General features: G+C 44.0%; 1 protein-coding gene across 2 annotated transcripts in view; it reads right to left on the bottom strand.

The window, feature by feature from the left end:
- wls (wntless Wnt ligand secretion mediator) overlaps positions 1–27,875 on the bottom strand; it is a 39,352-nt gene that overhangs the window by 9,347 nt on the left and 2,130 nt on the right. For both annotated transcript variants that reach the window (XM_011486137.3, XM_004078653.4), the window contains exons 2-6: positions 20,967–21,239; positions 18,389–18,513; positions 17,230–17,391; positions 16,947–17,083; positions 11,745–11,913 (exon numbers count right to left, since the gene is read on the bottom strand). In XM_011486137.3, the coding sequence (XP_011484439.1) occupies positions 11,745–11,913; positions 16,947–17,083; positions 17,230–17,391; positions 18,389–18,513; positions 20,967–21,239 (866 nt within the window). The remainder of the gene's footprint in view (positions 1–11,744; positions 11,914–16,946; positions 17,084–17,229; positions 17,392–18,388; positions 18,514–20,966; positions 21,240–27,875) is intronic.

The raw sequence follows: 27,875 nt of genomic DNA, 5'->3' as shown, positions 1-27,875 counted from the left end.
GCAGTGCATGGAGGGGTGAAAAGGAAAAGCTCTCCTTCCGCTTGTGTCGCGGCAGCGTTATGGGAGTAACAGGGCTAGTAAAATAAAGCAGCGACGACTGAAAAGCGCCCGCCTCAGCGCGATACGCGCGCCTCCTCGCGGCGCGTGGGTCAGAAGTTTCCTTCCACAACAAACACTGTTGGTCCGCGGACGCCTCTGCGCTCCCGCGCGCTCCTTGTCTCCCCTTCCTATCTACTCCGACAGCTCTGGCCAGGGCGGCTTCAAGGAGAAGCGCTTCGTCCCCATTGCGCCGGTGGACGGAGCAAATCGTTTCTGTGCAGAGCAATCGGACTTAATACTGTACGTTTTGTGTATGAGGGGCGGATGCGTTGTTACGTGTGGGAGCCTTCAGACTGCCATCGGCCCCGCAGCTCACACGACACGCAGTCTCCAGCTCACACGGAGGCTGTGAGCGTTTCAATGCAAAACTCCGCTCAGTCCTTAATAACCGTTAAAACGATCACGTCAATTTCTGTTTCCAGTCGTGTCCCGACAAAATAAAGGCTGATGTTATTCCCAAATGCGCTGTTCTCTCCGTCACGCAGCTGACCGGCTTTTCCAAACCCGTTGGTGATGGTGGATTTTTTCACGCTGCTTTTAATTGCTTTTAACTTGAAAGCTGCATCATATTGTAGCGGCGATCACGTGCACGTTGGGTCTAATGGCACCATAGGATTCTGGGATGCGGCCAGGCATGCGTGTTTCGTTTTGTGGAACCATGACTGAAGTGTCTAAGACCTGAAGTGAGGTCCATGCTGTTTGGCTGCTTAGAGGTGTGTTGAAAAAACAAATGACTTGTGTTTGGTGTCAGAGAATCCAAACTATTCACCGTGTCCGAAAATACGTACACGGCGGCCGCCAATTAAATCCATAAATTAGCCGCGTCACTGAATAAGCCGCACGGCTGTAAGCGCAGGAAAAAAGTAGCGGCTTATAGTCCGGAAATTACGGTACTTTGTGGAACTCATGGGCTGTCCACGCTAAAGAAAATAAAACAAGTCATTGGAAGGCTAAAGAAAATGCTGTCCAAAATAATCTTTCTCCAAGAAACTCACCATTCGGTTAATGAAGAACTAAAGATAAAGAAAAGGTGGAGAGGAGATGTGTTTTCAGCACCATTTACCTCTCAGGCAAGGGGGGTGATGACCTTAATACATAGTTCCATCCCCTTTAATACTCATAAGGTAACAGCAAATAAAATGGGAAGGTCATCCAAGGTACACTTTTCTCTGAGTTGTTAATTTTGGTTAATATTTATGCACCAAATAAGGATGAACCGAATTTCTTTAACAACTTTTTCTGTGAACTCGGTACACTCAAGAGCCACTATTTCCTAGCTGGCGATTTCAACCATGCACCCTCAATCCTGCTTTGGATACATCATCAGACATAGATAAATCCCATTTTAAAAGTAGAGAAACTCTGCTGCAGTTTACCAAAGAACTGAATCTAAAGGATATGAAGAGAGAAAGAAACCCAGATGGTAGAACTTACTCTTGCTTTTCCAATGCACAAAACTATTACTCTCGTATAGATTTTTTTTTTTATCAGCGAGCATACAATATAAAATCTAAGACTGTAATTATGACAACATTGCAATTTTAGACCATGCCCCAAACAATTTGGTTTACATAGATCAGGGCTCCAGACTGCGAGCAATTGGTCGCATTTTGCGACCAAAATTTGAGAGTGTGCGACTGAATTTTACATCCAGTCGCACATGCGCGACCAGTAAATTTGCCTCCCCCACCCTTCGTATTTTTTATACATTAAACGTGGAAGGGGCACGTCAATGATCAATGAAATAATCAATGAGACGCAAGCCCACATGCAGGCAGACACACACACTCGCGCACATACTCATGAAACGCGAGCACACACTCGCGTGATGCCCATCTGTGAGGCGGCCACTGCGTGTGAGAAGAATAGGGACAGCCACTGTGAGTGGCTAAAATGCGTGGAGGGGGCGGGGCCTAGAGATAATCGAGTGCGCGTAAACATCTGTGGGAAGGAAACTCAGACAAACATCACAACCTGATATGTGCGTCTGAACTATGGGTAAGCGAACTATTGATTCGTTCTTCCGACCTGCGGCTAGTGTACCAGTGCCAGAGTGTACAGCAGGGGTCTCAAACTCGCGGCCCGCAGGCTATTTGCGGCCCCCAAGATGATATTTTGCGGTCCCCGCCTTAATATGAAGGTTTAATGTTACTGCAGAACGCCAGTTTGTATGAATGACACTTTTTCATTGTCGTGCGCGGAGCTGACAAAGCAACCAATCACAGTGGGGTATATGACTCTTGGGGGCGTGACAATGACAGGGTTTGACAGCTCCCTCCCCGGACCACATTAAGGAGTTCCTTACTTTCCTTTAGAACGTATTTATTCGCTCGTAATTTTCTAAATACATGCAGTCCGTGCTGAACTTTTCTCTGGGCCGCACAGAACCGGAGGAAGGTTTAGGTTTTGGTTACGGCGGCGCATCAAACGGTTATGCACGGCCGTTAAGGCAGCACACCGCTCCCGCGGGAGTCGGGTCAGCTGAGGAGAATAAATGTCCCACACCTACATGCGTGACAGCTAACGGGGCTTGAACTTTAAACACATGCGGGCAAAAACAACATTAGTTTTAGACTCACTGAAAATACGTGGGGAAAATGCAACGATAGACGTGTTTGAGATGAACCGGCACCTCGCCTGGATCGTTGGGGAGACCAACGATGATTGACAGTTGATGTTGGAGCAAAAACAAAAATATATGGCTCACACCAGGTGATCTGCGCAGCGTTGAGTTCACCTGGGTGATCTCAAACACGCTTATTGTGCATCTTGGCTGCACCTATTTGGTGTCACAAAGATAAATTCCCATCTGTTTTCTTTACTCATTTGTACTGTCATGACAGCGATGTTGCTGTCAGTTTACCTTCTTGTTGCATCTTCAAAAGTGAAGAATAAAATGTGACACTGAATTTGAAACAGCACATTGTAATTTCTGCATCTATTATTAAAGTATTTATTAGTAATACAGTGGAAATTAGTAGATTTGGTTAGCATGTTGATTTACGGTATGCGCCCCTAAATTTTCTGGTTGCGCCCCTAAAATTTTCAGTTAGGGGCCACTGTGCTCCTAGTGAAAAAATTTAGTCTGGAGCCCTGTAGATCCAGGTCTAGTAAGAGATCCACCTAAATGGAAGTTCCAACAAAAATGGCTAAAGGATCCAGACTTAATGGTATATCTGGAAACCCAAATCGATGATTATTTCATTTTCAATGTATCTGAAACAAGTGCCTCTATTAGATGGGAAGCATTCAAAGCCTTCACTAGGGGCCAAATAATTAATTTTACCAGCTCAAAATCCCAAAAGGATAACCAAAAACTCAGAAATAAAAATAAAAAACTTACAAAGGAATTACTTCAGTAATCCCTGTCCCAAATTGCATCAAAATTTACTCTTTAAGATTGGAACATAATAAAATTTTAGCATCAAAAGGAATATTAAAACTAAATTGAACTGAATTGAACTTCAATTTCCTGTTCTCCTTCAGTCTCGCTGCAGATTCCCTCCCCTCCCCATTCCCTTATTGCCAAAATACAATAAGGACTTCATTGATGATTTCGCTGGGTTCTTGGCTGGAATAATGCCAAAATATGACAGAATTTTGATATTTGGGGATTTTAATATTCATGTCTGCTGTCCTGATAAATCACTGGCCAGAGACTTTTTGAAACTTATCAACTATTTTAATCTTGTTCAACTTGTGTCTGCCCCACGCAAGAACATGGTCACACACTTGACTTAATTTTAACCCATGGCTTAACAACTTTTGACCTTGAAATCTGTGATGCTGTGTTTTCTGACCACATGCCTGTTTTGTTTAATGTGCAGCTGCCATCAGGGCTCCAGACTAACTTTTTTCACTAGGAGCACAGTGGCCCCCAACTGAAAATTTTAGGGGCACAACTAGAGCTGTGATGGTGTCGAATTTTTCATCACCGTGGTGATGAACCACCAGGGCGCGCAGCCCCCCCCCCCCCAAAAAAAAAAAAAACACAAAATCCCCCGGCGGCCGCATCGGAAATAAATACAGTTACAACGTACTATTCTTTGTTAACAATGACAACAAATGACAACAACTAACAACTACATATCTAACTTGTGAACTAACTATAGGTGTTGTAGATTGACTGTGTGTGTGAACGCGGAGCGTCTTGTGTAGTTATAGTAGGAAGGTGCGCACACGTGTGTTGGGGGTGCGTGTTGATTCTTCTGCAGCGGACCGCTCTGGAGCTGCACGCAAGTTTCACCAGTGCTCTCTGGTACAGACATCTTCTCAGAATATTATTTATTGCCCAGTAATAAACAGACTGCAGTTGCTGTCACCTTTCCGGTAGCCGTGAAGCCTGACACCCATGAAGAACACGGGGCAGGAGGCTCCGCCTTTGTTTATACAGACACGTAACGTAACGTTACGCTGCAAAAAATAGTTCCCAAACAAAACATGTAGTGATTTTCATGGAAATCTAACAGTGCGCGTTCATGTTTGGTGTTACGGATTGAAGGAGGACAGTTACACCCCCCCCCCCCCACCCCCCCAACACAAAATCCTCCGGTGGGCGGCCGTGTCGCGCACTTAGGAACGCACGCAGCTTGTAATTGAAATGAATACAATGGAAATTAATAATTAGAAAGCAGTAAATTTGTCGTATTTCCTCACGAGATGGAAACTTCTGTTGTAGAATAAGGATGTGTGCTTCTGAAAGCGCGCGCCTGTTTGTGTAACTGTAAAGCAGAGGTGGGCACTGAGGGCCGCATTCCTGCATGTTTTCCAGCATACCCTGCTCTGGCATGTTCTAATTGGCTGGACACACCTGAACCAGGTAATCAGCCATGAGTAGGGCAAGACTATCTGGAAATCATGCAGACACACCGGCCCTCGAGGCCTGGAATTGCCCACCCCTGCTGTAAAGGGTGCCACGTGCAGCACCAAGGCAGACACAGAGAGCACGCGCGGTGGGAGAAAAGGAGACAACAGTCTGAAAGAAAGAAAGTCTGAACACAGGACTAGCAGAAAAAGGAAATTATCAGCAAAGATGAATGTGTTTATTATAGTTCCAAACACGCACCATATGCAAAACGTAAAAAAAAAAAAAAAAAAAGTGCGGTGATGCGGTGATCGTCACAGCCCTAGGCACAACCAGAAAATTTAGGGGCGCGTACCGTAAATCAGCATTCTAACCAAATCTGCTAATTTCCACTGTATTATGAATAAATACTTAAATAATAGATGCAGAAATTACAATGTGCTGTTTCAAATTCAGTGTCACATTTTAATCTGCACTTTTGAAGATGCAACAACAAGGTAAACTGACAGAAGAAGGTAAACTGTAAAAGAACGGGCGATGTTCACTGGAAATCAGAACAATCGATACAGATACCTGAGATCAGAGAGAGGCTCAAAAACTGATGGAAATTTATCTTGGTGACACCAAATAAGTGCAGCCAAGACGCACAATAAGCGTGTTTGAGATCACCCAGGTGGACGCAACGCTGTTCAGATCACCTGGTGTGTGACATATATTTTTGTTTTTGCTCCAACATCACCTGTCAATCATCACAAAAATATCAGGAGGAAGGGGCGGGAGCAGCAAGGCCCCAACCTACCGAACGCAGCTGGAAATTTAGTACTGAACTGACTGAAAGCTGCCCTATGACTACAAAACAATGCATTATGGGACATGTGTCCTTATGGTTTTTGTAGTTAAGTGAGAAATTGAAACAATGTAAAATACCAATTGATTAAAAATAGGCTACATACATTACAAGACATTAAAATAATCATAAAATATATAATAACACAGATCATACTGAGGGAGAGAGGAATATTAAAACTAAATTGAATGGTAAGGACAACTCCAATTTCCTGTTTGACCACCGGGGGACAGTCTACCAGCTGTCCCCAACTTACCCCCTTCCTCATATAACCTCATAATAGGGTGAGGGGGTGGGGGGCTTAGCCTGTGATGAGCCTTGGGGGGGGGGGGGGGGGGGGGGGGTTTACTAGGCAGTGGCCCTCCTCCTATGGTTGCCGTATGGAGTGGGCCCCCCCTCTTTCGGTTTTATTTGCACCTTAGACATGTAGGGCCCTTGGTAGGGGGGGTGCTTGGACATCACTGCCAGCAAGCAGCGGATGTCCTCCTAGCACCCTACCCGCCAATTTTAACCACACCTTAGACATTTAGGGTCCCTTGGTGGGGAGGGTGAGGGGACGTCACTGTGAGTAATCAGGAGATGTCCCCTCAGTGCCCTACCCACCAATTTTAACTGCACCCCCCTTAGCACACACACCCCTCCCCCCTCAATATATACATTCCAACATAAACACACACACATGCACACACACACCCTCTCAAACACACATACACGCACACACATTTTGCAAGGAAGGTGGGACCTAGGACCATCTGTCCCCTGCCTCTTCCCTGGTGGGGGGTACGGGCCCCTTTGCGACGGCGGCCGTGTCCCCGGGGTGCCGGCTTCCTGGGCCCGGCGGTGCTCTCTCCGCGCGGCGGGGGGGTTCACATTACATCTGAGCCGGGAGTGTTCGTGTCCCTGGGGGGTGGGTTCTGGTCCTTGCTCCTGAGCGCTGGGCCCCGCCAAATTTCCAACTATGGCCGAGCCTGGTCGGGCCATATTTACAACACCCCATGTGGGCCCTCTTTTTTCCCCGGGGTTCCCCCCTCTTGGGCGGGGGCGGCGGGCCCCTGCCTCGCTCCTCCCTGGACCAACCGTGGGCCGGGCGGATGGCTGCCTGGAGTGCGGAGCGGGTCTCCCTTGGGGGGTCCTGGCTCGTACCTGGGGTTGGGGCGGGGGGATGCCCGGAACTCCTGGGTGGTGGTGGGGTGCTCGTCTGGGGCTGTGGGCGTCCTTCTCCGGTGGGGCCCTGCGTTGGGTTCTCCCGGCGCGGCGGGGGGGCTGCTCTCCTGGTTGGGCTGGGGCGGCGCTCTCTCTCCCTCCGTGCCTCCCTGCTCTCTGGCTCTGGGGGCCTTGCGGCGGTCCTGCTGGCCCTGGCCTGGGTGGCGGGCTTGGTCGCCCGGGCGGCGGTTGTTCCTTGCCGGTTCCCGTGTGGCGTTGGGGGGATTCCGGCTGCCGCTGCTGCTGCTGCTGCTTACTCATAGCTCAGACGCACATATCCGGTTGTGATGATATTTGTCTCCGTTTCCTCCCCAAAGATGTTTACGCGCGCTCGATTATCTCTAGGCCCCTCCCCCTGCACGCATTTTAGCCACTTACGCGAGTGTGTGCTCTTGTCTCATGAGTATGTGTGCGAGTTTGTGTGTGTGTTTGCGTGCGTGTGCGCTCGCGTCCCATTGATTATTTCATTGATCATTGACTTGCCCCTTCCACGTTTAATGTATAAAAAATACGGAGGGTGGGGGAGGCAAATTTACTGGTCGCACATGTGCGACTGGATGTAAAATTCAGTCGCACACTCTCAAATTTTGGTTGCAAAATGCGACCAAATGGTCGCAGTCTGGAGCCCTGGCCATGTCACACAGTTAAACCTCCAGCCCCTGTTTTATGCAGTCGCACTATTAACTCCCATACGGCCGCTCAATTCTCTGCAGCTTTTAACTCTACCATCATTTTACCAGATTATCAGAGCTGCAATTCAGATGTTGAGAACATGTCATCCTGCTTGTATTCAACCTGTCAAACTGTTTTAGACAATGTAGCTCCGATAAAAACAAGGCTCTCCAGGTTGAGGTCTGAGCCCTGGTTAGATGAGACCACTCGTGCCGTCAGGCGAGAGTGCAGGAGAGCCGAGCGGAAATGGAAGAAAGACCGGCTGCAAGTTTCCTTCCAGTTGTTGAGAGGCAGCTGGCGATCTTATCATATGACCATGAAGGCTGCTAAAACTAAACATTTTTCAGACATTATTGCAAGCAACCAGCACAATCCTCGGGTTTTATTTAAAAACATTAACTCTGTTTTAAATGTTCCACAACCGGTCTCTCTTGAGAACTCAACTAAGGTTTGTGAGATGTTTGTGACCTTTTTTATTGATAAAATCAAGAACATTAGGACCCTCATTAGCCCCCCCTCTTTCAGTCACTCCACCTCATGTTCTACTGTTCTCCACCGGTTTGAGCCTGTCAGTCTGTCTTACTTGGAAAAATTAATTAGTCAGATGAAGCCATCAGGATCTCCCAATGATCCAGTCCCACCTCGTCTTTTTAAAGAAGTGTTTCCCACTCTGGCTCCTTATGTTCTCAGTTTAATTAACGGCAGTTAAATTCACGGGACTGTGCCCTCGTGCTTCAAACATGCAGTAGTAACACCACTTATTAAAAAGACTGGCCTGGACTCCTCCATTTTGTCAAACTTTAGACCAATTTCTAAGCTCCCCTTCCTTTCGAAGGTTTTGGAGAAAATTGTGCACTGCCAGTTAACAACGTTTTTAGAGGAGAAAAGCATTCTTGAGGTGTTTCAGTCAGGATTTAAACCCCGTCACAGTACCGAGTCTGCGCTATTGAGGGTTTCAAATGACATTTTTCTAGCATCATTTTTCTAGCACCATGTTGTTTTGGTTCTGCTCGATCTGGCAGCTGCATTCGACACAGTTGACCACCAAATCCTTTTGTCTCGCCTGGAAAGCTGGGTGGGTCCTCGAGGTAGTGCTTTAGAATGGCTCAGATCGTACTTATGAGAGGAGCTTCTGTGTCCGTCTTGGACGTGCAGAATCCCGTAGAGCAACTTTCACATGTGGCGTGCCTCAGGGCTCTGTTCTGGGGCCTCTTCTTTTTTCATTGTACCTGCTTCCACTTGGGTATATTCTCCGCAAACACGGGATTTCATTCCACCTCTATGTTGACGACAGTCAGATTTACATACCGTTAAAACAGGAAGAAGCATATTCTGCTCACCAGTTATTAGAATGTCTTGATAACATTAAGACATGGATGTCATGTAACTTCTTGCACTTAAACCAGGAAAAAACAGAGGTTCTGCTATTTGGTCCAAGTGACGTCTCTAAGGCACATGTCGACTTAGGCGTTTTAAATGATCACCTGAAACAGACAGCAACAAGTCTAGGTGTGAAACTGGATAGCAATTTAACTTTTAATGCTAATATCAACTCAGTGGGGAAATCCAGTTTTTTTCACCTGAGACAACTGGCGTAGGTTAAACCTCTCCTTTCTCGCCATGACTTTGAGATTTTAATCCATGCTTTTATTTCAACACATTTGGACTACTGTAATGCTGTCTATGTTGGGCTTTCCCAGAAATTAATTGCTCGTTTGCAGTTAGTTCAAAATGCTGCTGCCCGTCTTCTAACTGGTACACGGAAACAAGAACATATCACTCCCATTTTAGCATCTCTTCATTGGCGTCCAGTTCGCTTACGCATTGATTTTAAAATTCTCCTATTTGTTTTTAAATGTCTCCATGGACTCGCTCCAAAATATCTGTCTGACCTGATTCAGGTGTACACTCCCCCCCGCTCCCTTAGGTCAACAAATCAGACACAGCTGGTCGTCTCGAAGACCAGGAGAAAACTGAGAGGTGACCGAGCCTTCTTAGTCTTCGGACCAAAAATCTGGAACGAATTGCCCCTGTACCTCAGACAGATAGACTCACTTAGTATTTTTAAATCTGCTCTTAAAACATATTTTTTCACTTTGGCTTTTAACTGAGTTGGAATCCGGACCTATTTTATGTGTTTTATGCTTTATATTTTCATGTGCTTTTATTAATTTTTGTGTTGTTCAGCACTTTGGTGAACCTTGTTCTGTTTAAAGTGCTTTATAAATAAAGTTGAGTTGAGTTTAGTTTAGTTTGTGATGCACTTCGTAGTTCTTTGTAGTTTGTTGTTTTGTCTGGGCCCACTCTGTTTAGTCCTTTGGTTTATAATTTTGTTTAAGTGAAGCTGTAGGGGTGAACCGCCATTTTGTTTAGTATACGTTTTCTCCTGTTTTTGCTAGGTTAGGGAGGTTAGTGTTTTGTCTTTGATTTCCCTTTTATTTCTTTTGCAGGTAAGATTACATGTTTCAGTTAGGTGGGGTTTTGTTTGTTATTTTGGCCTGGGTTCACCCTGAAGCCTTTTAGCTTCACTTTTAGTTCTTGTTGGTTGTTTATTTGTAAATAAATTTGTCATATTTCTATGGAGACATTCGTTTGGTGTTTTTTGTTACAGTTAAATTATTAGCCAAAACTTTACTTTTTTTATGTTATGCCGCCTCGGTGCCCCTAGACACAAAGGGGCGTAACATTTGTTCTAAATGTTCTAAGGTTTTTCTAAATGTTTTAAGGTGGTTCTAAACGTTTTAAGGTGGTTCTAAATGTTCAAAGGTGGTTCTAAATGTTTTAAGGTGGTTCTAAACGTTTTAAGATGGTTCTAAATGTTTGAAGGTGGTTCTAAATGTTTTAAGGTGGTTCTAAATGTTTTAAGGTGGTTCTAAATGTTTTAAGGTGGTTCTAAATGTTCAAAGGTGGTTCTAAATGTTTTAAGGAGGTTCTAAATGTTTTAAGGAGGTTCTAAATGTTTTAAGGTGGTTCTAAATGTTCAAAGGTGGTTTTAAATGTTTTAAGGTGGTTCCAAATGTTTTAAGGAGGTTCTAAATGTTTTAAGGTTGTTCTAAATGGGCTCCACTGTTCTGTAGAACAGAACCTAAAGGGTTAAGCAGCAGAGACGGATGTGCAAAATTGTTCCACATGTTCTCCAACCAAACGGATTCTCTGATGCTCGTAAATCGCAGAAACCTCACTAAAGATGTGCTGACTCGGGACTGATGGGGGGGTTCAAAGTCGCTTTAATGGCCGTTCATGCTGGCGCTGAGAAGAGGAAGGAGGAGCGACACACATTTGCGGTGTGAAAGTGACAGCCCTGGTTGCCATTCAATACTGAAACATAGTCTGTTTACGAGAACTGGACAGAGTGACTCCTCCCCCTTGCGTTCCAAACAGGAAGTGTCTCCAAGAAGCCAAAATCCCGTAGACTTCTACAGAGAAATAAACCGCTGTTCCTCAGTCGTTCTATTGGTCAGAAGAACTGTTCTGGATCTGATACCTTTTTAAACATCTTCTTGATAATCCTCTTTTTTTTTATGATATTTTTCTTTATTCCAAGTTCTTCAAGCTAGAAACTGACCAATCAGATGCCTCAGTAAAGCATGTGGTGCCCGCTGGCCCCCACCTCAATGTTTGACATGTTATACAGATTTTCCTGTGCCGCTTGCAGTGAAAGGGTTGTGGCCTTTGAACAAGCTTAGTCCTGAATGGGGACAGTGGTTGCCATAGAAACGGTGACTCAGACCCACTCTGACCAACCACTGTCCATATCTCAGAAAAATGGCGACTGAATTGATTTCCTTTGACTGGAGGCAGAGGTAAGGCATTTCTTTTTGGGGTGACATCACGCCTGCTCAGTCCAGTTTTCTTATACGGTCAATGAGCTGGAGATAGAGCAGCCAAAATAACCCGTCCAATATCAGCCCGTCGGATTAAAAAAGCCAGATATCGATTTTGTCAAAATAACAAATACTGGCACCAACAATCCGTCAGCCTCTCCTAAACCTGAGCTGAAACCCTGAAGCTCTAAAGTTCTGCTGCTGTGACCATTTGAATTAACCACTAAAACCGTCTTAGCAAAGGAAGAAGAGTAAAGAGGATTGCATCATATTTACTAAAGAGCTCTTGTCTCACCATGAGATGTTCTCCACAGAAAATGATCCAGAAGGAGAGCAGCATAGAGTAGAAGATTCCCTGTCTGATGTCTCCAAACAGCAGCATCCAGGTCCAGTTGAAGCCAATAGAGAACCACTCCACTGGAATGTTGATGAACGTCATGGAGATTCCCAAAGCAAAGATCACTCTGTCAAAATAAAAGCACAAGAATAAGTTTTTGAGCCAACTCTGCAGAAAGGTAGATTTTCCAGACTAGATCTGCTGAAAAGTTCACATTTCTCAATGTTTCTGTGCAGACGTAAAGTGGAAGTCCAGAGTTTTGGAAGCTCTTCTAAAACTGCATCCTCTTCAATACTATTACAACACGTCTTCTCAGAAAACAAATGCTTTAGTAGTAACTTTCCAAACAACGTAGTTCAGACACCCAAAAGGTCATAGAGCCAAGAAGGTTCAATCACAAGTTTGGAGTTCAATATTTTGTTATGCATTCACAATAAAGTGATCTACAGAAGCAAGAACACATTCACCCCGTTTCTGAATATACACTTACACCCACCCTCCCTCCTTCTGAAGCTCTGATGTCAGAAAATCTCTGTCGTAACACGAACAAGATACAAGGAGGTAAAAAGCCCAAAATATCTTCAAATAATTCAGGGAAACTGGCCCTTTTGGAAAAGTGGGCTTGAAATATTTTGGAGGAGCTCCCAGGGCTTCTTCAACAAAAAATTGACACCATGGGGATAGAAACATGTAGGACCAGCCTGTTTCAAGTCTCTGCGTGCCACTCAACCAACAAAAGATGGCTGCTAAGAAAACCAGACAGAAGCGCTGCAGCGGGTTCCAGAGCAGACCTCCAACAACACAAGCACACGCACGTTTGAATCCCAATGAGGAGTCCCAGAAACAAAGTGCTCTCCCGCTCAGCTCTGCAGACTGTTTGGTATGCAGGGAATGTGTGGACACAAGCAGCAAAGCCTGACTGATATGTGTGAGCACACAAGAGTCCAGGAAGGACAAGAACAACTTTCTGCTACTTTTAGACCACATGTGTCAAACTCAAGGCCCGCGGGCCAAATGTGTCATTTTATGTGGCCAGCGAGAGCATTAAAGTTCTTAATTTCTTAGAATAAAAATATAAATTTGGTGTGTATTTATTCATATCTAGGGGGAATCTGATTTGAAATATCGTATCGGGCAACTATACATTAGGACTTAAACACTGTCCATATAACCTAATCTGACAGAATCAAATTTAAAAGGATTTATGTTAGAGTAACAAGCAAACATCTGTTTTCTATGCAACTTTAATTGTCACTTTAAAAAGTTATAGTAAATAAATAATGAGTTATTTAATATTAAGGAGTAGTAACGTTTATTTTTCATTACATTTAGTTACATGTGTAAGTTTTAGACGCTCAATCGATGAAAGGGTAAGGGGGACTGATGACTAGGAATGGGTATCGTTAAGGTTTTAACGGTACTACTACTCTTATCGATCAGTATTTTAACAAACTATAAAAAATAAATAAATAACACATTTAGAACATAAAGTGTTTTGTTTCCTCATTATGCAACAATGCTTTTTTTTTAAAACATTTTACTTTATACATTCTTCCAACTTGAAAAGTAAAATACAAGAAAAAATAAGTTATTTAAAGAAAAATAAACAGCAATGTTTTGACATATTGCTGTCATGATGTAAATATAAATCAAATAAATGTTTGAGTTCATTAGATCATCGCAAATAGAGTCTCTGCTTCAACTCCTGCAGTGAAAGCTGCGTCTAAATCTGACGTCCGTGTTACCATCTGACAGAGTTTGAAGCCAAAGCCCCTCCCCCACCTCTAACTGCTTTTCCTCTCTACCTGTTCACCTGTTCATATCCTCTGCAGCAGCAAGTCGTTTTTTCCCGCGCCCCTCCAGTGTGTTCTACACAGAGAGCCCTAAATATGGCCATCATAGCAGCAGGTTGACACGATGATCGGGGCGCTCTAGCGCAGATTTAATTAATTCTATGCCCGTGCCGTGTGCTGTCTGAACAACAGATTCCAGACCAATAATTTCTACAGTGATTCTGAATGTGAAATACAAGAAACAATAATTTCAAAAGTGCCAGATGAACATCCTACCCAAACAAAATCACCTTCTTAGCTCGGCTCTCTTGGCTCTTGGTACCAATCTCTTCGTCCACTACAGCCACTTCTGCCATCGTCTCCTCAGAAGGTTGGACCTTGATATTCGGTCGGATCTCCGTCTCCCTGCCTTTCCCTCAGCCTCCTCTGCCGGTCTGTCTGCATCCCTGACCAAAACCTTAGACGTCTTTTCATCCAGAATTGTGCACACACATCCAGTGAGGGTATTTTCTCCACATGTGGATGGTGGATTACTGTTAATCTCCAGGTTCTTTTTAGACATTTAGTGCCTCAAACTGACACTTATATTCTATTCAGAAGGCCTTTTAGAAAACAGTCTCAGATGGTGTACACACGTTTCACTTCTATTTCATATTTTCCACTGCCTTGCGTTTGTTGAAGGCCCGCCGTCACACGGTCCTTTTACCACCTCTGTGGCCCGACATGACATGACTGCCAAAGCTTTTACAACATGAAAAAATAATCTGTCAGCGCTCCACAAATAGACTACAAGTCGCACATTCAGAGAGCGGCTGCTCATGTGAGAATAAGAGCCCGAGAAAACGGTGGGGGCTTCATATCTGTGTGTTACACCATGCGTGTGTAACATGTAACGTGTTCTCAGCATGTTGTGTGTCAGCAGCAGGCTTTTTTCCAGGCATGTCCCAAGCAGGACTCCATACATTCTCCACAGAAACCTGTTCAAGTCATGAAAACACGTTCTTCACGGACCACGGGCCTCATTTATAAACGTTGCGTACGCACAAAAGAAGGCGTACGCCACTCTCTACGCAATAGTTGAGATTTATAAAAAGCAAACTTGACGGGAAAATGTGCGGTCCTTCACGCAAGCTCTGACCCAGGCGTACGCACAAAAACGGATGAAATGAGAAACGGCGACGCCGTCGGCAGATGGAAGAAACACGTGAAAGTGAAAATGACAATACTGCCTCTCAGAAATAACATGAAGACTTCACAAAGCAAGTCTTACAATTAACAGCCTACACCAACACCCGCTTGATCGATCAGCAGTGAAACAAAACAATCAAACGAAAATTACAACAGAAATTCAAATGAACACATATTTGCAGAAAGAAAAGTGAAATATGTTCTGCAATATTGGCATGTTGTGCAATTCATCCTCATAAATAATGTAGTCAACAGAACCAAATAATGTACAAAACTGATATTCCCGTCAGTGTGTCCGTCTGGCGGAGCAGATATAGGTGCAGACAGATAGATGGCTAGATAGAGTAGAGAGAGATTAGGGCTGCACGATATGAGGAAAACTTGCGATATGCGATATTAGTGATCAACATTGCGATAACGATATAATTTGCGGTAAATAAACAAATAGAAAAATAAACAAAAACATCATTCCCATTTAATTGCAACAGTTTAAAATTATACTCCAAATGACCCTCATCGACATAGGGGACAATCATCTAACATAATAGACCTCCATCTGATTGGTCAACAATGGGAAGGCGTCCATCTGATTGGTCAAAGCATAAAGGGATTTATTTGATTCGTTAAATGCTTCAAGCTGTTAGAAGATTGTTTTAACATATTTTGGGTTTGCGATTTATTGCGATATTCGCTGTCTTTTGCGATATGCATATTGCAGAGCTGGATATTGCGATAACGATAAATTTGCGGTATATTGTGCAGGCCTAAGAGAGATGCATTAATTGTCCACTAGGGAAAGTTGTTTTCATAGTAAAACATTTCTTCATAAGCTATGGAATTATGGTATTCATACATATGCCTTTAGTTTGTTTTATTTTTGATAAAACAATGTATGGCGTATGTCTCAACCATTCAGAAAGCAACAAGAAATTACATTTGCGCTGATCAATTTCCCATTTCCACGTCGATTATTACCGACATCTGTAGCTTGTCAGATGTAATTAAATGGAGGGAAATAAAATGCCCCATCACAATGCGTAATGACGCACAATGGCTGATCTTAGAAGATGTGGCAAATGGAAGAATTCGGAGTGAACGCATCTTTAGACAGCAAGAAGACGTGCTGGCAAACGAGGACGAGTGGCTTATGAGCCGGTTCCGACTTCCTCCAGCCGTCCTGTTGGACCTCTGCGGGCTTTTGGGGGGGTGTCACCCGGTGCATCTGGCACGTTGGCGTCCCCCTGCACCTCAGTCACCACTCCACTAAGGGATTCCCCAATTCTTGCCGCTTGTCTCTCATCAAGAGGGGTCAGCTCCGGTGCCCCCCCCCGTGGCAGACACACTCTGGCGATGCAGCGCCAGACGTTTTTTTGCCTTGACTTTGATGTCCGACCATTTCTTTTTTTTATTTCGGCCACGGTCCGAGGTTGTGAGGCTACAGCATTTACGGCGTCTGCCACCGTTTGCCACTCACGTGCCTTTTTGGCATTAGTAATGCCCACACTGTGCCCTCCAAACAACACTTTTCTCCTCTTTTCCACCTCGCCAACGATAAATTCTACTTCACATTGAGTAAAGTTACGTTTTCTTCATTTCCTCTCGGTATGTTTGCCATGGTTTCGCAATCAATGAATATTCATTTGTGGGCGTTTCACGGACTATTTATGGGCAACTATGGGCGTGTCATGAAGCCGCAAAAGCTGCGCTGCATTTAGAATCGGTTGTGATTTATTAAGGGAAAGATGCGTAGGATGTGCGTGCACACGGTTTTATAAATCCGAATGTTTCTGTGCGTACGCACGTCCTATGTTTCATCCGTACGCCACTTCTGACGCAAATCCTACGCAAAGTTTTATAAATGAGGCCCCACGTCTTTAGGACAGACTGATGTTGCTGCTGTTTTTGTTGCAACAGGAATGTGTGAGAGGCTGTAAGCTAGCAGGAGAGAAAGTAAACAGAGGGCTGATGGGAAATGAGCACACGCCTTCTCTGCACCAGCAGTCCCGCCCACAAGTCAGAGGTGAATCTCTAATGAACTCCTGCTGCTCTGCAGAAACTATGTTATAGAAACAACACAAGTTTTAGAGTTAGGCTAAAAACGACATCATCTGAATGAAAAGACGACTGGGAACGGATCACAAGATGATCAGAGTGGGACTTTAAGAGATTCAATCCTTACTTCTCCAGTAGTACAGGAGCTCTGGTCAGGAGGGAGATGCGCCTCCAGTACCAGATCATGATGATGAGGATGCTGGCAGTGAGGAACGTCTTCATGGCAAACCAGACCTTGGTGAAGCCTCCGTTCTGATGGATGCTCTAGTGAGCAAAACAAACACTAGCATGTTGAACCATCTTCAGCAACAATAAAGCCCATAAAGGACTCATACTGCTGACTCTGCAACATTTAAAGTGTAATTGAACCAGCTGAACTGCAAGACTCCAACACCACATGCAACACCTACGATGAAGTGGATATCCTTGATTTCTCCGAGCCCCACGTTGATCTTCTTGCGCTCATTGACAGGCAGGCGGATGTTGAGAAGATAGTACTTGTGGGCCACACTCCCCAACTCCATGAACGGCAGCAGGTCACACTCGTAATGGCGCCCCTCGTTCTCAACAGTCTGCATGAAAACACACAGCAACACCCAGAAACAATTAAATCTGCTGTACTTGAATTTAAGATTATTTCAGATTTATGAAGACTGTACCGTCACTGCACATGATGCTGATCGTTCTAACAGCTTTGAAGGAGGACACGCCTCTTTTTCTCTGGATTCAAAGGATTTTAAAGGGCCTATATCATGCTAAATCAGCTTTGAAGTGTTTTATCATCTTCATTCTTCACTAAAATCAACCCTAAAGTGGTATTTTGATCCATACACGCATTTCTTGGTATTCCTCTATTAACCTGCTTTCTGAGCACCAGCCCCTCCCAACCAATGAAAACGAGTAGGGTCTCACATTGTGACATCACAAAGTGAGGAACCGCCCCTTCCAGGAAGAGCCCCCATTGCTAGCCCCACCTCCAGGCTAACACACACGCCCACTTTCGCAGTGGAGCTAGTGGTGATCGGCTAAACGCTTTCTTTTTCTATGAACAATATGCACATCCATCTTTGTAAAAGTTCAGATGTTGTTTGTTGTCATGGTAGAAACACAGACACGCTGCTGAGGCCTCTAGGATGATGTCATGAAATGGGCGACACCCACAAGGAGAGAAAGGCGGAGCCTCAGAGATCGAGTCGTCTTATTTCCTGGTGGGGAAATGAGCTGAAAATAACTCCTATTGTAAAAAATGTCCTTTAGTGTTTGTTCCAAAGGTAAAATATTATCATATGGATATAGTTTACTCTGGAAGGCTTAGAAAAACAGGACACAGGGCCCTTCAAGATTTTTCAGCAAACTCGCAGAAGACCGAGTCCTGACATGTCTTCAGAGACTATTACAAAGTAAAAAATGGTTTTGTCAGACTTTTTTAAAAACAAGCAGCTTTTTGGTCTCCAACCTCCAAAGTGGAAATTTTCACTAAACCTTGAACAGCAACTTAGAACAAAACAAGAGACAGCTGAAAAACAAAGACAAGCCCAGACCTGAAATGCTCTGAATCCTCCTCCTTACCTTGGCAGTGGTGAAGTTGCAGTTCAGCCTCCTCTGTTCAGAGGAGCGAGCCATCTCGGTCCACTTGCTCACAGTGTCGTCTCTGTAGGCCAGGCCCACCTCTATGTTGGCCACAGCTCCCTCCTCTGCAACAGACAGCAGCCATCAGAACAACTTTGACAAGGATACAAACAGTCTTCAGTGGACCGACTGCTGACATTCAGCCAAAGCCGATGGAGTCGCGCTGACAGAACTTCTCATTAGGCCGTTGACTCCATGACAGGAGGAACGCCTCAATCCTACATGAGGACTTTATTCATGAAAGTTACATGTTGTTGCATCTTCTGAAGCTTTCTCATTTGTGTCCTTAAAAAATGTCTGCATTAAGTTGTAGTAAATGATGGCAACATTTAAACAGAGTCCAGCTGGATTCAATATGCTGTTCTAAGTGAGTTTTGTTCTCTTTAGTGGCACTGACCTTCAGAAACCTAAAGCCCACAGTTTTCCCCTCAAATGCCCAGAATGCTTCTAGTTCCAAAACCAGCAGAGATGAGCAGAAAGAACCCAGAGAACAAGAGGAGAGCTGGGAAGAAGCAGATGAGAACTGGCAGGAGATCCTCTCTGTGATGCTCCTGCTGCTCTCCCAAAGCTGGAGCCCAGTGCCCACAAATGTCAGCTCGGTTCATGCAAACATTTCCCTTCGGCCCAGTGGCCATCGCCATGGAAACTAAGCCTTCTCAACAGCTGTGCTATTTCTGGATTCTGGCCAAGTGGTGCTTGGTGCTAGCGTGGAGTGGGGCAGGTGGGTGGAGTGGTTTATGAGGGTGCTGTTCTTGTCTGGGACAAACAACCCGACAAGACGGTCCAGAGAGACGCAGGTGTTCCTGAGCTCTGAGACGTAGGAGAAGTCGGAATTAAAGGGTTTGTATCACGCTAATCCACTTTTTGAGCTTTTAAGTGTTTAATAATGTTCATTCTTCAATAAAAACACCCCAAAGTGGTATTTTTGATTGATGCAAACATTTCTGAGGATTCCTATAAAAACCTGCTCTCTGGGCACCAGCCCCCCACCCCATGAAAACAGGCGGGTTCTCACATTGTGACATCACAAAGTGAGGAACCGCCCCTTCAAGGTTCTGCTTGAAACCAAAGGTGAGACTTCTGTGCAAGAGCAACATCAGAAATCCTCTCTGAATTATTCAGACTTGACAAAACTTTAAAACTTTTTAACTTTCCCACTGACTTTGTGTCCAACAAGAATCTCCTGATTCTTATTTTTATCTCTACACTTTCCAAAAAGAGTCTCTCATAAACAGTGAAAATTAGTGAAGTAAAAAAATAAAACAGCTGTTTTTTTAAACTAATTTCATCAAGTTTAGAGACTCCTATTTCTCTTCATTAACACGATGCAATTCCAGTTTTGGACATTCATGAATCATTTTCTTTTAACGATGGCTAGAAACGGCTCAGTTTTTAATGACAGCACCATCAGTCCATCTTTGTCTAGTTAAAATGGCGAGGAGAAAACTCTGTTTTACAACGAAAGAAAATGGGTTTTGAAATGAAATTGCATAAGTGTTGATAAACGTTTTTCGAGAATAAATGTAATCAAAAACATAATCAGTGCCTTCTAGAAATCCTGTTAATTCTGTGTTTTAAGCAGCTTCTCAAGATTCATGTGATCACATGGTTAGCTTTTTGAAGCCCTTGACTCAATCTGTAGCTCAGGAAGATAAAAGGAGGTCTTCACCATCTGGCAGTAAGATTTCTCTGTGGCCTGGGCTGAGTCACGTTTGCCAGGCAGCAGCCAGTAAAAAGCTCAGAGGATCCTGACAATGTTCTAGAGGGCCAAGAATGTAAGAAGTTTGCGTCTGCACTGAGTAAAACTGCACTTCAAACCTTAGAACAGGGAGCAAAGAACAATGACAAACCTCACATGCTTGCTCGACACAATTAAGCATCTCACCACATTTTGGACAAAACCACTGGCTCACAAGCTTCAGGGCAGTAATTTGGGTAAAAGCCCTCAGCCAGGGTCTGCTGTGATCTTCTCACAGTTTAGACTTCCTTCTCTCTGATTGCAATAACCTTTCCCAAACACTGTCAATGCACGATGCCTACAGCAACATAGAGCAGGGTTTGCTTCTTTTCCAAATGACTAATCTGAAAAACAAGACGCATTCACCAAGAGCGACTGGAATTCAAACCACACAATGTCTGACAAGAGAAGGAAAGAGGAGAGCTGCAGTACAGACCAAAAGTTGGGACTTCTACTACTTTGAAGAACCTAGAATATGACATATTTTTAGTTGTTTCACACTTTTTTCTTTTGTATATTATTCCACATGTGCTAATTCACAGTTTTGATGCCTTCAGTGTGAATCTACAATTTTCATAGTCATGAAAATAAAGAAAACTCTTTGAATGAGAAGCTGTGTCCAAACCTTTGGTCTGTACTTGAAGTCAAAGGTTCGAGCCCCAATCAGCCAATCTAAGAAATACCAGACAGCAAACACCAAAACTGGTCACGCTGTTCATCATCACATAATGCATGCAATCTTTCACAGTCGTGTTTTGGGCGTCCAACATGAATCCTCACCTATTTGGTTGTTCATCTTAAATGCAATGTTGAACTGTAGGATGACCAGCATGAACTGGAACCAGGGGCTCATCTCCTTCTTGGGTGGGGGGATGTGGACAGCAAACACTATGTTGTTGGCCTCAATCCTCTTGGCCATGGCGTCCTCGAATGACTGCAGCTTTTCACATTGGTTTGGACCCCAAGGCATGAACCACGTTGTCTCCTGCTGGTTCTTGCCCGTGTCCACGCACTTTGTGGCCAAGTAGTTAAGTGGTGTTGTGGGACTTGGAGCTGGAAAAAGAAAAGCAAGAATGTTGGACTGAGAATGATGCAGAAAGACCTGAAACTAATGCAGCCCTTGGAAAACTACATTTTCCCGAAATACTGGATCACATAAAACTCAAGTAAAGTCAACAATGCTTGAGCTTTGTTGATTAAACTATGAGTGCCGAATGTTGATAAATAAAGAGCAGCGGCGCTTGACGTGAGCCAAATCCATCTGGTTCCTGAGACTAAAATGAGTGTCTTTACATGTATGTTTAGAAGTGGCATGGTTAGCTATGGTGTTTCATCTCTGCCATAGAGTGAAAGGGCGTAAAGACAACTGAGCAGGCCTCTTCAGGAACTGAGTGAGCGAACCTTACAACCGCGCAGGCGCAATTCTAACCGAGCGACCCCGCATTTTAAAACTGCACGCCTGCAATCCTAACTGAGCGGCGATCCCGCGTGGTCAATTCCCCCTTGCGCCCTCAACAGGATTTACGCTCCGTGTTAAGGGGAAGTTTTTGTCACTTGAGGGGCGGTATTCAGGGGTGTGTTTGGCACTTGGATGCAATGTGTTGTTGTGTTACTTTGGTAAAGAGGATCTAGGAAAGAACAACATGAGAACAGTACGGAGAGAGGAGAGGACGTAAAAGAACCTCATCCCCCCATAGTACAAAGGTGCAAATATGAGCATAATGCAGAACAACTTCATTTTGGAAACCCTGGAAATGCAAAGAGACTATTATGAAGCACAGTTTAAACTGCAAGATATCAGCTACGCGGAGGAACACGGGAATAGAGCAGCTGCAGTTCAGTTAAGTTAGATCTTCACAGATTTGGACTTCCTGCTTCAATAACTCTTCTGATAAACGTTCAAACGTGTCAGCAAGTATCTCAATCCTTTTGTATTAACACAAAGAGTGAACCAAAAATGCATTTTTTTAAAGAAAAAAGATAGGTTTTTTTTGCCTCAGTTGTCTTTACGCCCTTTCACTTTTTGGCAGAGATGAAACGCCATAGTTATCAATCAAGAAGGTTTACAGGTTTCCACACCTGGCCAAACAGGAAAAGCCCAGGAGGCCAACTCTAATTGACATTATCATGGCAAAGGTGAAGATGACATCCTTCCACATTGGTAAATGGGGTCTCTGCAAATTAGCTGAGTGGTCACTGGTTAATACTGTAAGGAACGTCTTCTTCTTTCTCTTTCGGCTTTTCCCATCAGGGGTCGGCACAGCGAATCATCCTTTTCCACCTCACTCTATCATGAACATCTTCTACCCTAACATTAGCCAACTTCATGTCCTTTGTTAAGACATCCATATATCACTGTAAGGAACGTCAAACTACCTAAATCAAAGCCCCAGATTAAATAAAATTTAAGCATAATTTCCACTGAGCGGTATGGTACATTCTGGTCTGGTCTGGTCAGGTTTAGAAGGGTCCATACAATTCAGCTGAGTATTTCAACTCAGAGTTGGACTGTCACGGCGCATACGTGGTGAAGCTAACAACAACAATGGAGGTCATCCAGCACCTCATTTTCCGCTCTTATCTACAAAGCATTTCATGTTGTTTGAGAGAAGATTGCAGGCAGCGATGAGGAAAACAGACGCTTTCTTGGAGCTTTCTTTGTCCGAATGACCTTCAGCAAATCAACAGGTTTCAACAGTAGCTCCGCCCTAACCGGTCTGTTCCATTTTTCTATGAACCTACAGCCAAGTGGGGCCCAAAAATGCCATGGTTTGGTCCGGGTTATAATGGAATCAATACTTGGAGAGGACCACTCGGTGGAAACGAAGCTGAAAAGTCCCACTTAGGCCTGGCCAGTAACTATGTATGTCGCTGTAGTGATAGAAAATGAGTCTATCGTGAGATAGGTGTAAAATAAAATGCATGGCTGTCAGAATTGGCTGATGTTAAGAGGATACAAAACAAAAACAGCCAGGTTAACAAAGAGCTAAAATAGGCTAACTGGCAGCCAACCATTGCTACAGTAAAAAAAAAAAAATCAAAATACAGTACAATAAAAAACGCCAGTAGGATCAGAAAACAAAACTTTCTATTTTTGGATTTTCTTTCTTTCCAACACTGGTCGGCTACCAATTAGCCTACTTTAGCTCAAAGTTAGCCTTCTTGGTTTTTCTCTATTTTCCATCCATTTTCTTAACCCACTATATCAGTTTTGGGGTCAAAGTGCCGTCGGAGCCTGCCCCGGCTACTGTTGGGTGAGGTCGGGGTTCACCTGGACAGGTCCAGGGGCTTGAGCGAGCATTCCCGCCCCGCCTGTACCGGAAATAAACTGGCCGGCAGCGGGAGGGCGGTGGCAGCAGGGAAGCGGGGATCCCACGCTGCCTGCTCTGGTTTTTTCTACAACTAAAAAGAGGGATGTCTGCTGCTCTTTTTCCCCACCACCAGGTGACATTCTTCAATTTCAGCTTTTTCGAAAAAGATGTTACCATTACCTGGTAATCAGGTTAATTCTGTAATTTGGTAAAAGAAGAAAATAAAAAAACACTACTAAAAGAATATAAATTCATTCTGTTCTGAGAAAAGTTTTGTCTTTCAGTCCTTTCTATGGTTTGTGTCAACAAGAGACTGACTCTCATGCAGGCAAAATGGCAGTGTGAGTTTATCTAAAATCTAACTAAAGGGTGCTGAAAAAGGTTTCTCTAGGCTTGAACATAAAGACTGTGAGAACACCTCTTCTTGTACGTTTAGATCTGAACAACACCATAAGATGTGGTCGATGGAAAGAATAGCAGTGGAACTATAGAACAAACTGAGGAGAACCAGGCAGCCTTAAGGGCCAAACACACCGGGACGAATATCGGCGCACGTTATTCGCCAGCGTTTTTCAACACGTTTTTTTGTTCACACCCAAGCGATTTTCACTGACGATGAGCCAAGTGAACATGCAATTTCATTCCCTGACATTAGATGGCGCTTAATGTAAAACAGAAATACTCCTGTACACAAGGTGGCGCTGCGCAACTTTACACTTCTTAAACTCGCTTTTCATTCAGAAGAAGAGAGCAAGTATTTACACGCTTGTCAGAATCATACAAAGAAAACAAATATTTCAAGCACCAGTAGCTCTAGCTCCAGTTCCAGCGATGAAGAAATTATTGTTCTGTTGAATGAAGAAAGACGCCGGAAAAGACGCCGATTTTGGGTACATCCCATAGTTACGAGAAGAGAAGAACATGGGGAGTTTTATCGACTGGTACAAGAGCTGAAAATGTATCATGAGCGTTTTCGGGGATATTTTAGAATGTCCATGAGTGAGTGCATCTTCTTTGTCTTATTTCTTCACGGTAGTGTAGAAGCTACTTGGTGTATATCTTCTTTCCTGTTACGTATGTGTGCTCAGCAAGACAGTTTGTGTGTTTTAGCGCCACCAAGTTGTGTTTTACTGTAACTTCAGAAGCTCCAGACACGTGTGCAAAAGCGCCATTCTCATTGGTCGTATAGTTTTTGACGCGGCGCGTCAAACCAAAAAACGAACCCGAGGCGTTTTTTAAAAAAATGACGCTTTTACGCGTGGCGATTTTCGCGTCGGTGTGCACACTCACATTGGTGCCCTTTGTTTTAGTCACGAGGCGTTAAACGTCCACAAATATTGCGCGCGAAGTTCGTCCCGGTGTGAACAGGCCTTTAGGTTTTTATCCCCCCATTACATTTTCAGCATGGCTCCTTCAAAAAAATTACCTGCTGCGTTTTGAAAGGATTGCCAGGACGTGGAGATGGCGAGAGACTGAGTGGTACCAGGCGACATGCCCACTCAGTGTCTGGCCATCTCCACGTCCTGGCAATCCTTTCAAAACGCAGCAGGTAATTTTCAATGTCCTCACCTGTCTGATATGTTATGATATGCGTTTTCGGGTCCGTGCATGCGCGTCAATGCGCATGTGGGTGTGTGCGAGCGTGTGTGCACGTGTGTGTGCACGTGTGTGTGCACGTGTGTGTGCGCCTGCCGCGGCAGCTGACGGTTTTACACCGTCACAGGGAATCACATGATTGAAAGTTCTACTCTATAAATAATTCTACACTCTGTTAGGTCAACCCAGCAGACAGAGTGGACGGGTAATAATGGATTCTGAACGGCAATACAATGCCTAAAGACGGACAGCGACATGAGTTTGCTCTGGCCAAACCAGTCTATGGGGTTGAAGCCAGGGCCTATATCCTGCTAGTCTATTCTTTCAGAGTAAACTATTTCCATACCCAGGATCATATATGACCTTTGGCACATTAAAATAATGATTTCTAAGAAATACAAGTTATTTTCATAGCTGCCGTTCGAACCAGAAAGTAACAAGACTCGATCTCTTAAGGCCCGTTCACACCGGGACGAATTTGTTTAACGCCTCGTGACTAAACAAAGGGCACCAATGTGAGTGTGCACACCGACGAAAAAAAACCGCCTCGGGTTCGTTTTTTTTTTGACGCGTCGCATCGAAATCTATTCGACCAATGAGAATGGCGCTTTTGCACACGTGTCTGGAGCTTCTGAAGTTACAGTAAAACACAACTTGGGGGCGCTCAAACACAAAACTGCCTTGCTAAGCACACATACCAGCGAAGAAGATAGACGCCAAGTAGCGTCTACACTGCCGCGAAGAAATAATGACGGTCATTCTAAAATATCCCCGAACCAAGCACCAGTTGGAGCTACTGGTGCTTGAAATATTCATGTTTTATTTGTATTATTCTGACAAGCGCATAAATACTTGCTCTCTTATTCTGAGTGGAAAGCGACATTAAGAAGCGTAAAGTTGCGCAGCGCCACCTTGTGTACAGGAGTATTTCTGTTTACATTAAGCGCCATCTAATGTCAGGGAATGAAATTGCATGTTCGCTCGGCTCATCGTCAGCGAAAATCGCCTGAGTGTGAACACAAAAAACGTGGCGAAAAACGCTGGCGAATAACGCCTGGCGAATATTCGTCCCGGTGTGTACGGGCCTTTAGGCTCCGCCTTTCTCTCCTTGAGGGATACCGCCCATTTCATGACATCATCCTAGAGTCGGCGTCAGCAGTGTGTCTGCGTTTCTGCCTCGATAACCAACAACATCCGAACTATTACAAAGATGGATGTTCATATTGTTCATAGAATAGGAAAGACTTTGGCCAATCACTGCTAGCTCAAAGAAGAAAGTGGGCATGTGTGTTAGCATGGGGGCGGGGCTGGCAGTGCAGACTTCCTGGAAGGGGGGGGTTCCTCACTTTGTGATGTCACAATGTGAAGCTGCTTTTTTCATGGATTTTGAGGAGCTGGTGCTAAGAGAGCAGGTTTTTAGAGGAATACTCACAAATGAATGAATATATCAAAATACTAGGGGTGTATATTGGCAAGGGTCTGGCGATACGATATGTATCCCGATATTTTACCGAAACATCTTTTCTTTTTTTTTTTTAAATATGACTTCGAAAAAACTGTAGCTGAATTTGAATGTCTTCCACTGTAATAAAATGGTCAAATTCTGTTTATTTAATGATCACAATGTTAAGCACTGCAACTGTATCTCATATACAAGTTGTGTTTACCAAAGCAAATTCATAGTGCTTTTATTTTGGTAAGTTAAAATATAGAAAGGGAACAGTCATCATTGTCTGATTTCCACAACAAAATATATTACAGTATAAGAAAAAACATAGAATGAATGTGCCTTAACCAATAAGTTTCTATTGGGGAAATAAAATGATGTTTATTTTCAACATTGCTTAATGTAGCTTCTCCAGTGCTTTAAGTCTGAAACGTCATTCAAAAATAGGGGGGGGGGGGGGTCTTTCCAGAAACAATAAAGTGTGATGATGGGGCAGCATGACAGAACGAAGGAAAGATGCTTTAATGTGACAAAAGTGCTTTGTTTACATATCAGTCTGCTCTGCCTCTGCTGCACCTTAACATCCACGCTTCTCACACGCAGAAGTAAACTACTGTTGATCGTCACGATGTCTGCCTTTTTTTCAGAGCGTTGTACACATCTCTCTGATTCATCAGGTCGCTAAACTAGAATCTATTGCTGGGAGGTTCTGCAGAACTTTGGCCCGCTTTGCCGATAGCAGTTTAGCCGATGCTAAGTGCATTAGCCTATTAGCCGCTGCCGTGCTTCACTCTTATTTATCTGAGCCGCTATCAAGCACAGCAATCCATCTTTTTATATGTTACTGGCAGCAACATGGCTCAGAGTTTCTGTGTGGTATCCATCCCAACTAAAAACTAAGTATTTCATGTCTCATAACGACGAAACAAGCTGCCTCTGGCTGCAGTCTTCCTGTTGTTTTGTGTGGTGTTGAGCTGCTCTAAGAGGCTCTGTGTGCTCTGCTGCCAACTAGCGGTCGGAGGGTGAAGTGGACAACAAGAGTCAGACACTAAAAGACGCTCAGAAATAATTAAAATATCGTCCTGGCAGCATTTTGAATCGATACAAGTATCGCCAAATGAACTATCGCGATATTTTGCCGATTTTTTCTTACACTCCTACAAAATACCACTCTGTGGTTGTTTTAAGTAAGAAATTAACATTATAATATACTTAAAAGCTAAAGAAGTTGTTTTTGCATGATATAGGCCTTATAAAGTGAGACTGGTTGAATCTAGGGCCCATCCACCTGCCAATCAATAAAAACATTCCCTTAATAATGCACCAGTTTGAGCT

This window comes from Oryzias latipes, chromosome 17, assembly GCF_002234675.1.
Source record: "Oryzias latipes chromosome 17, ASM223467v1".
Lineage (NCBI taxonomy): Eukaryota > Metazoa > Chordata > Actinopteri > Beloniformes > Adrianichthyidae > Oryzias > Oryzias latipes.
The sequence above is the reverse complement of the archived record's forward strand: the minus strand, read 5'-3'. Positions and strand labels throughout refer to the sequence as shown.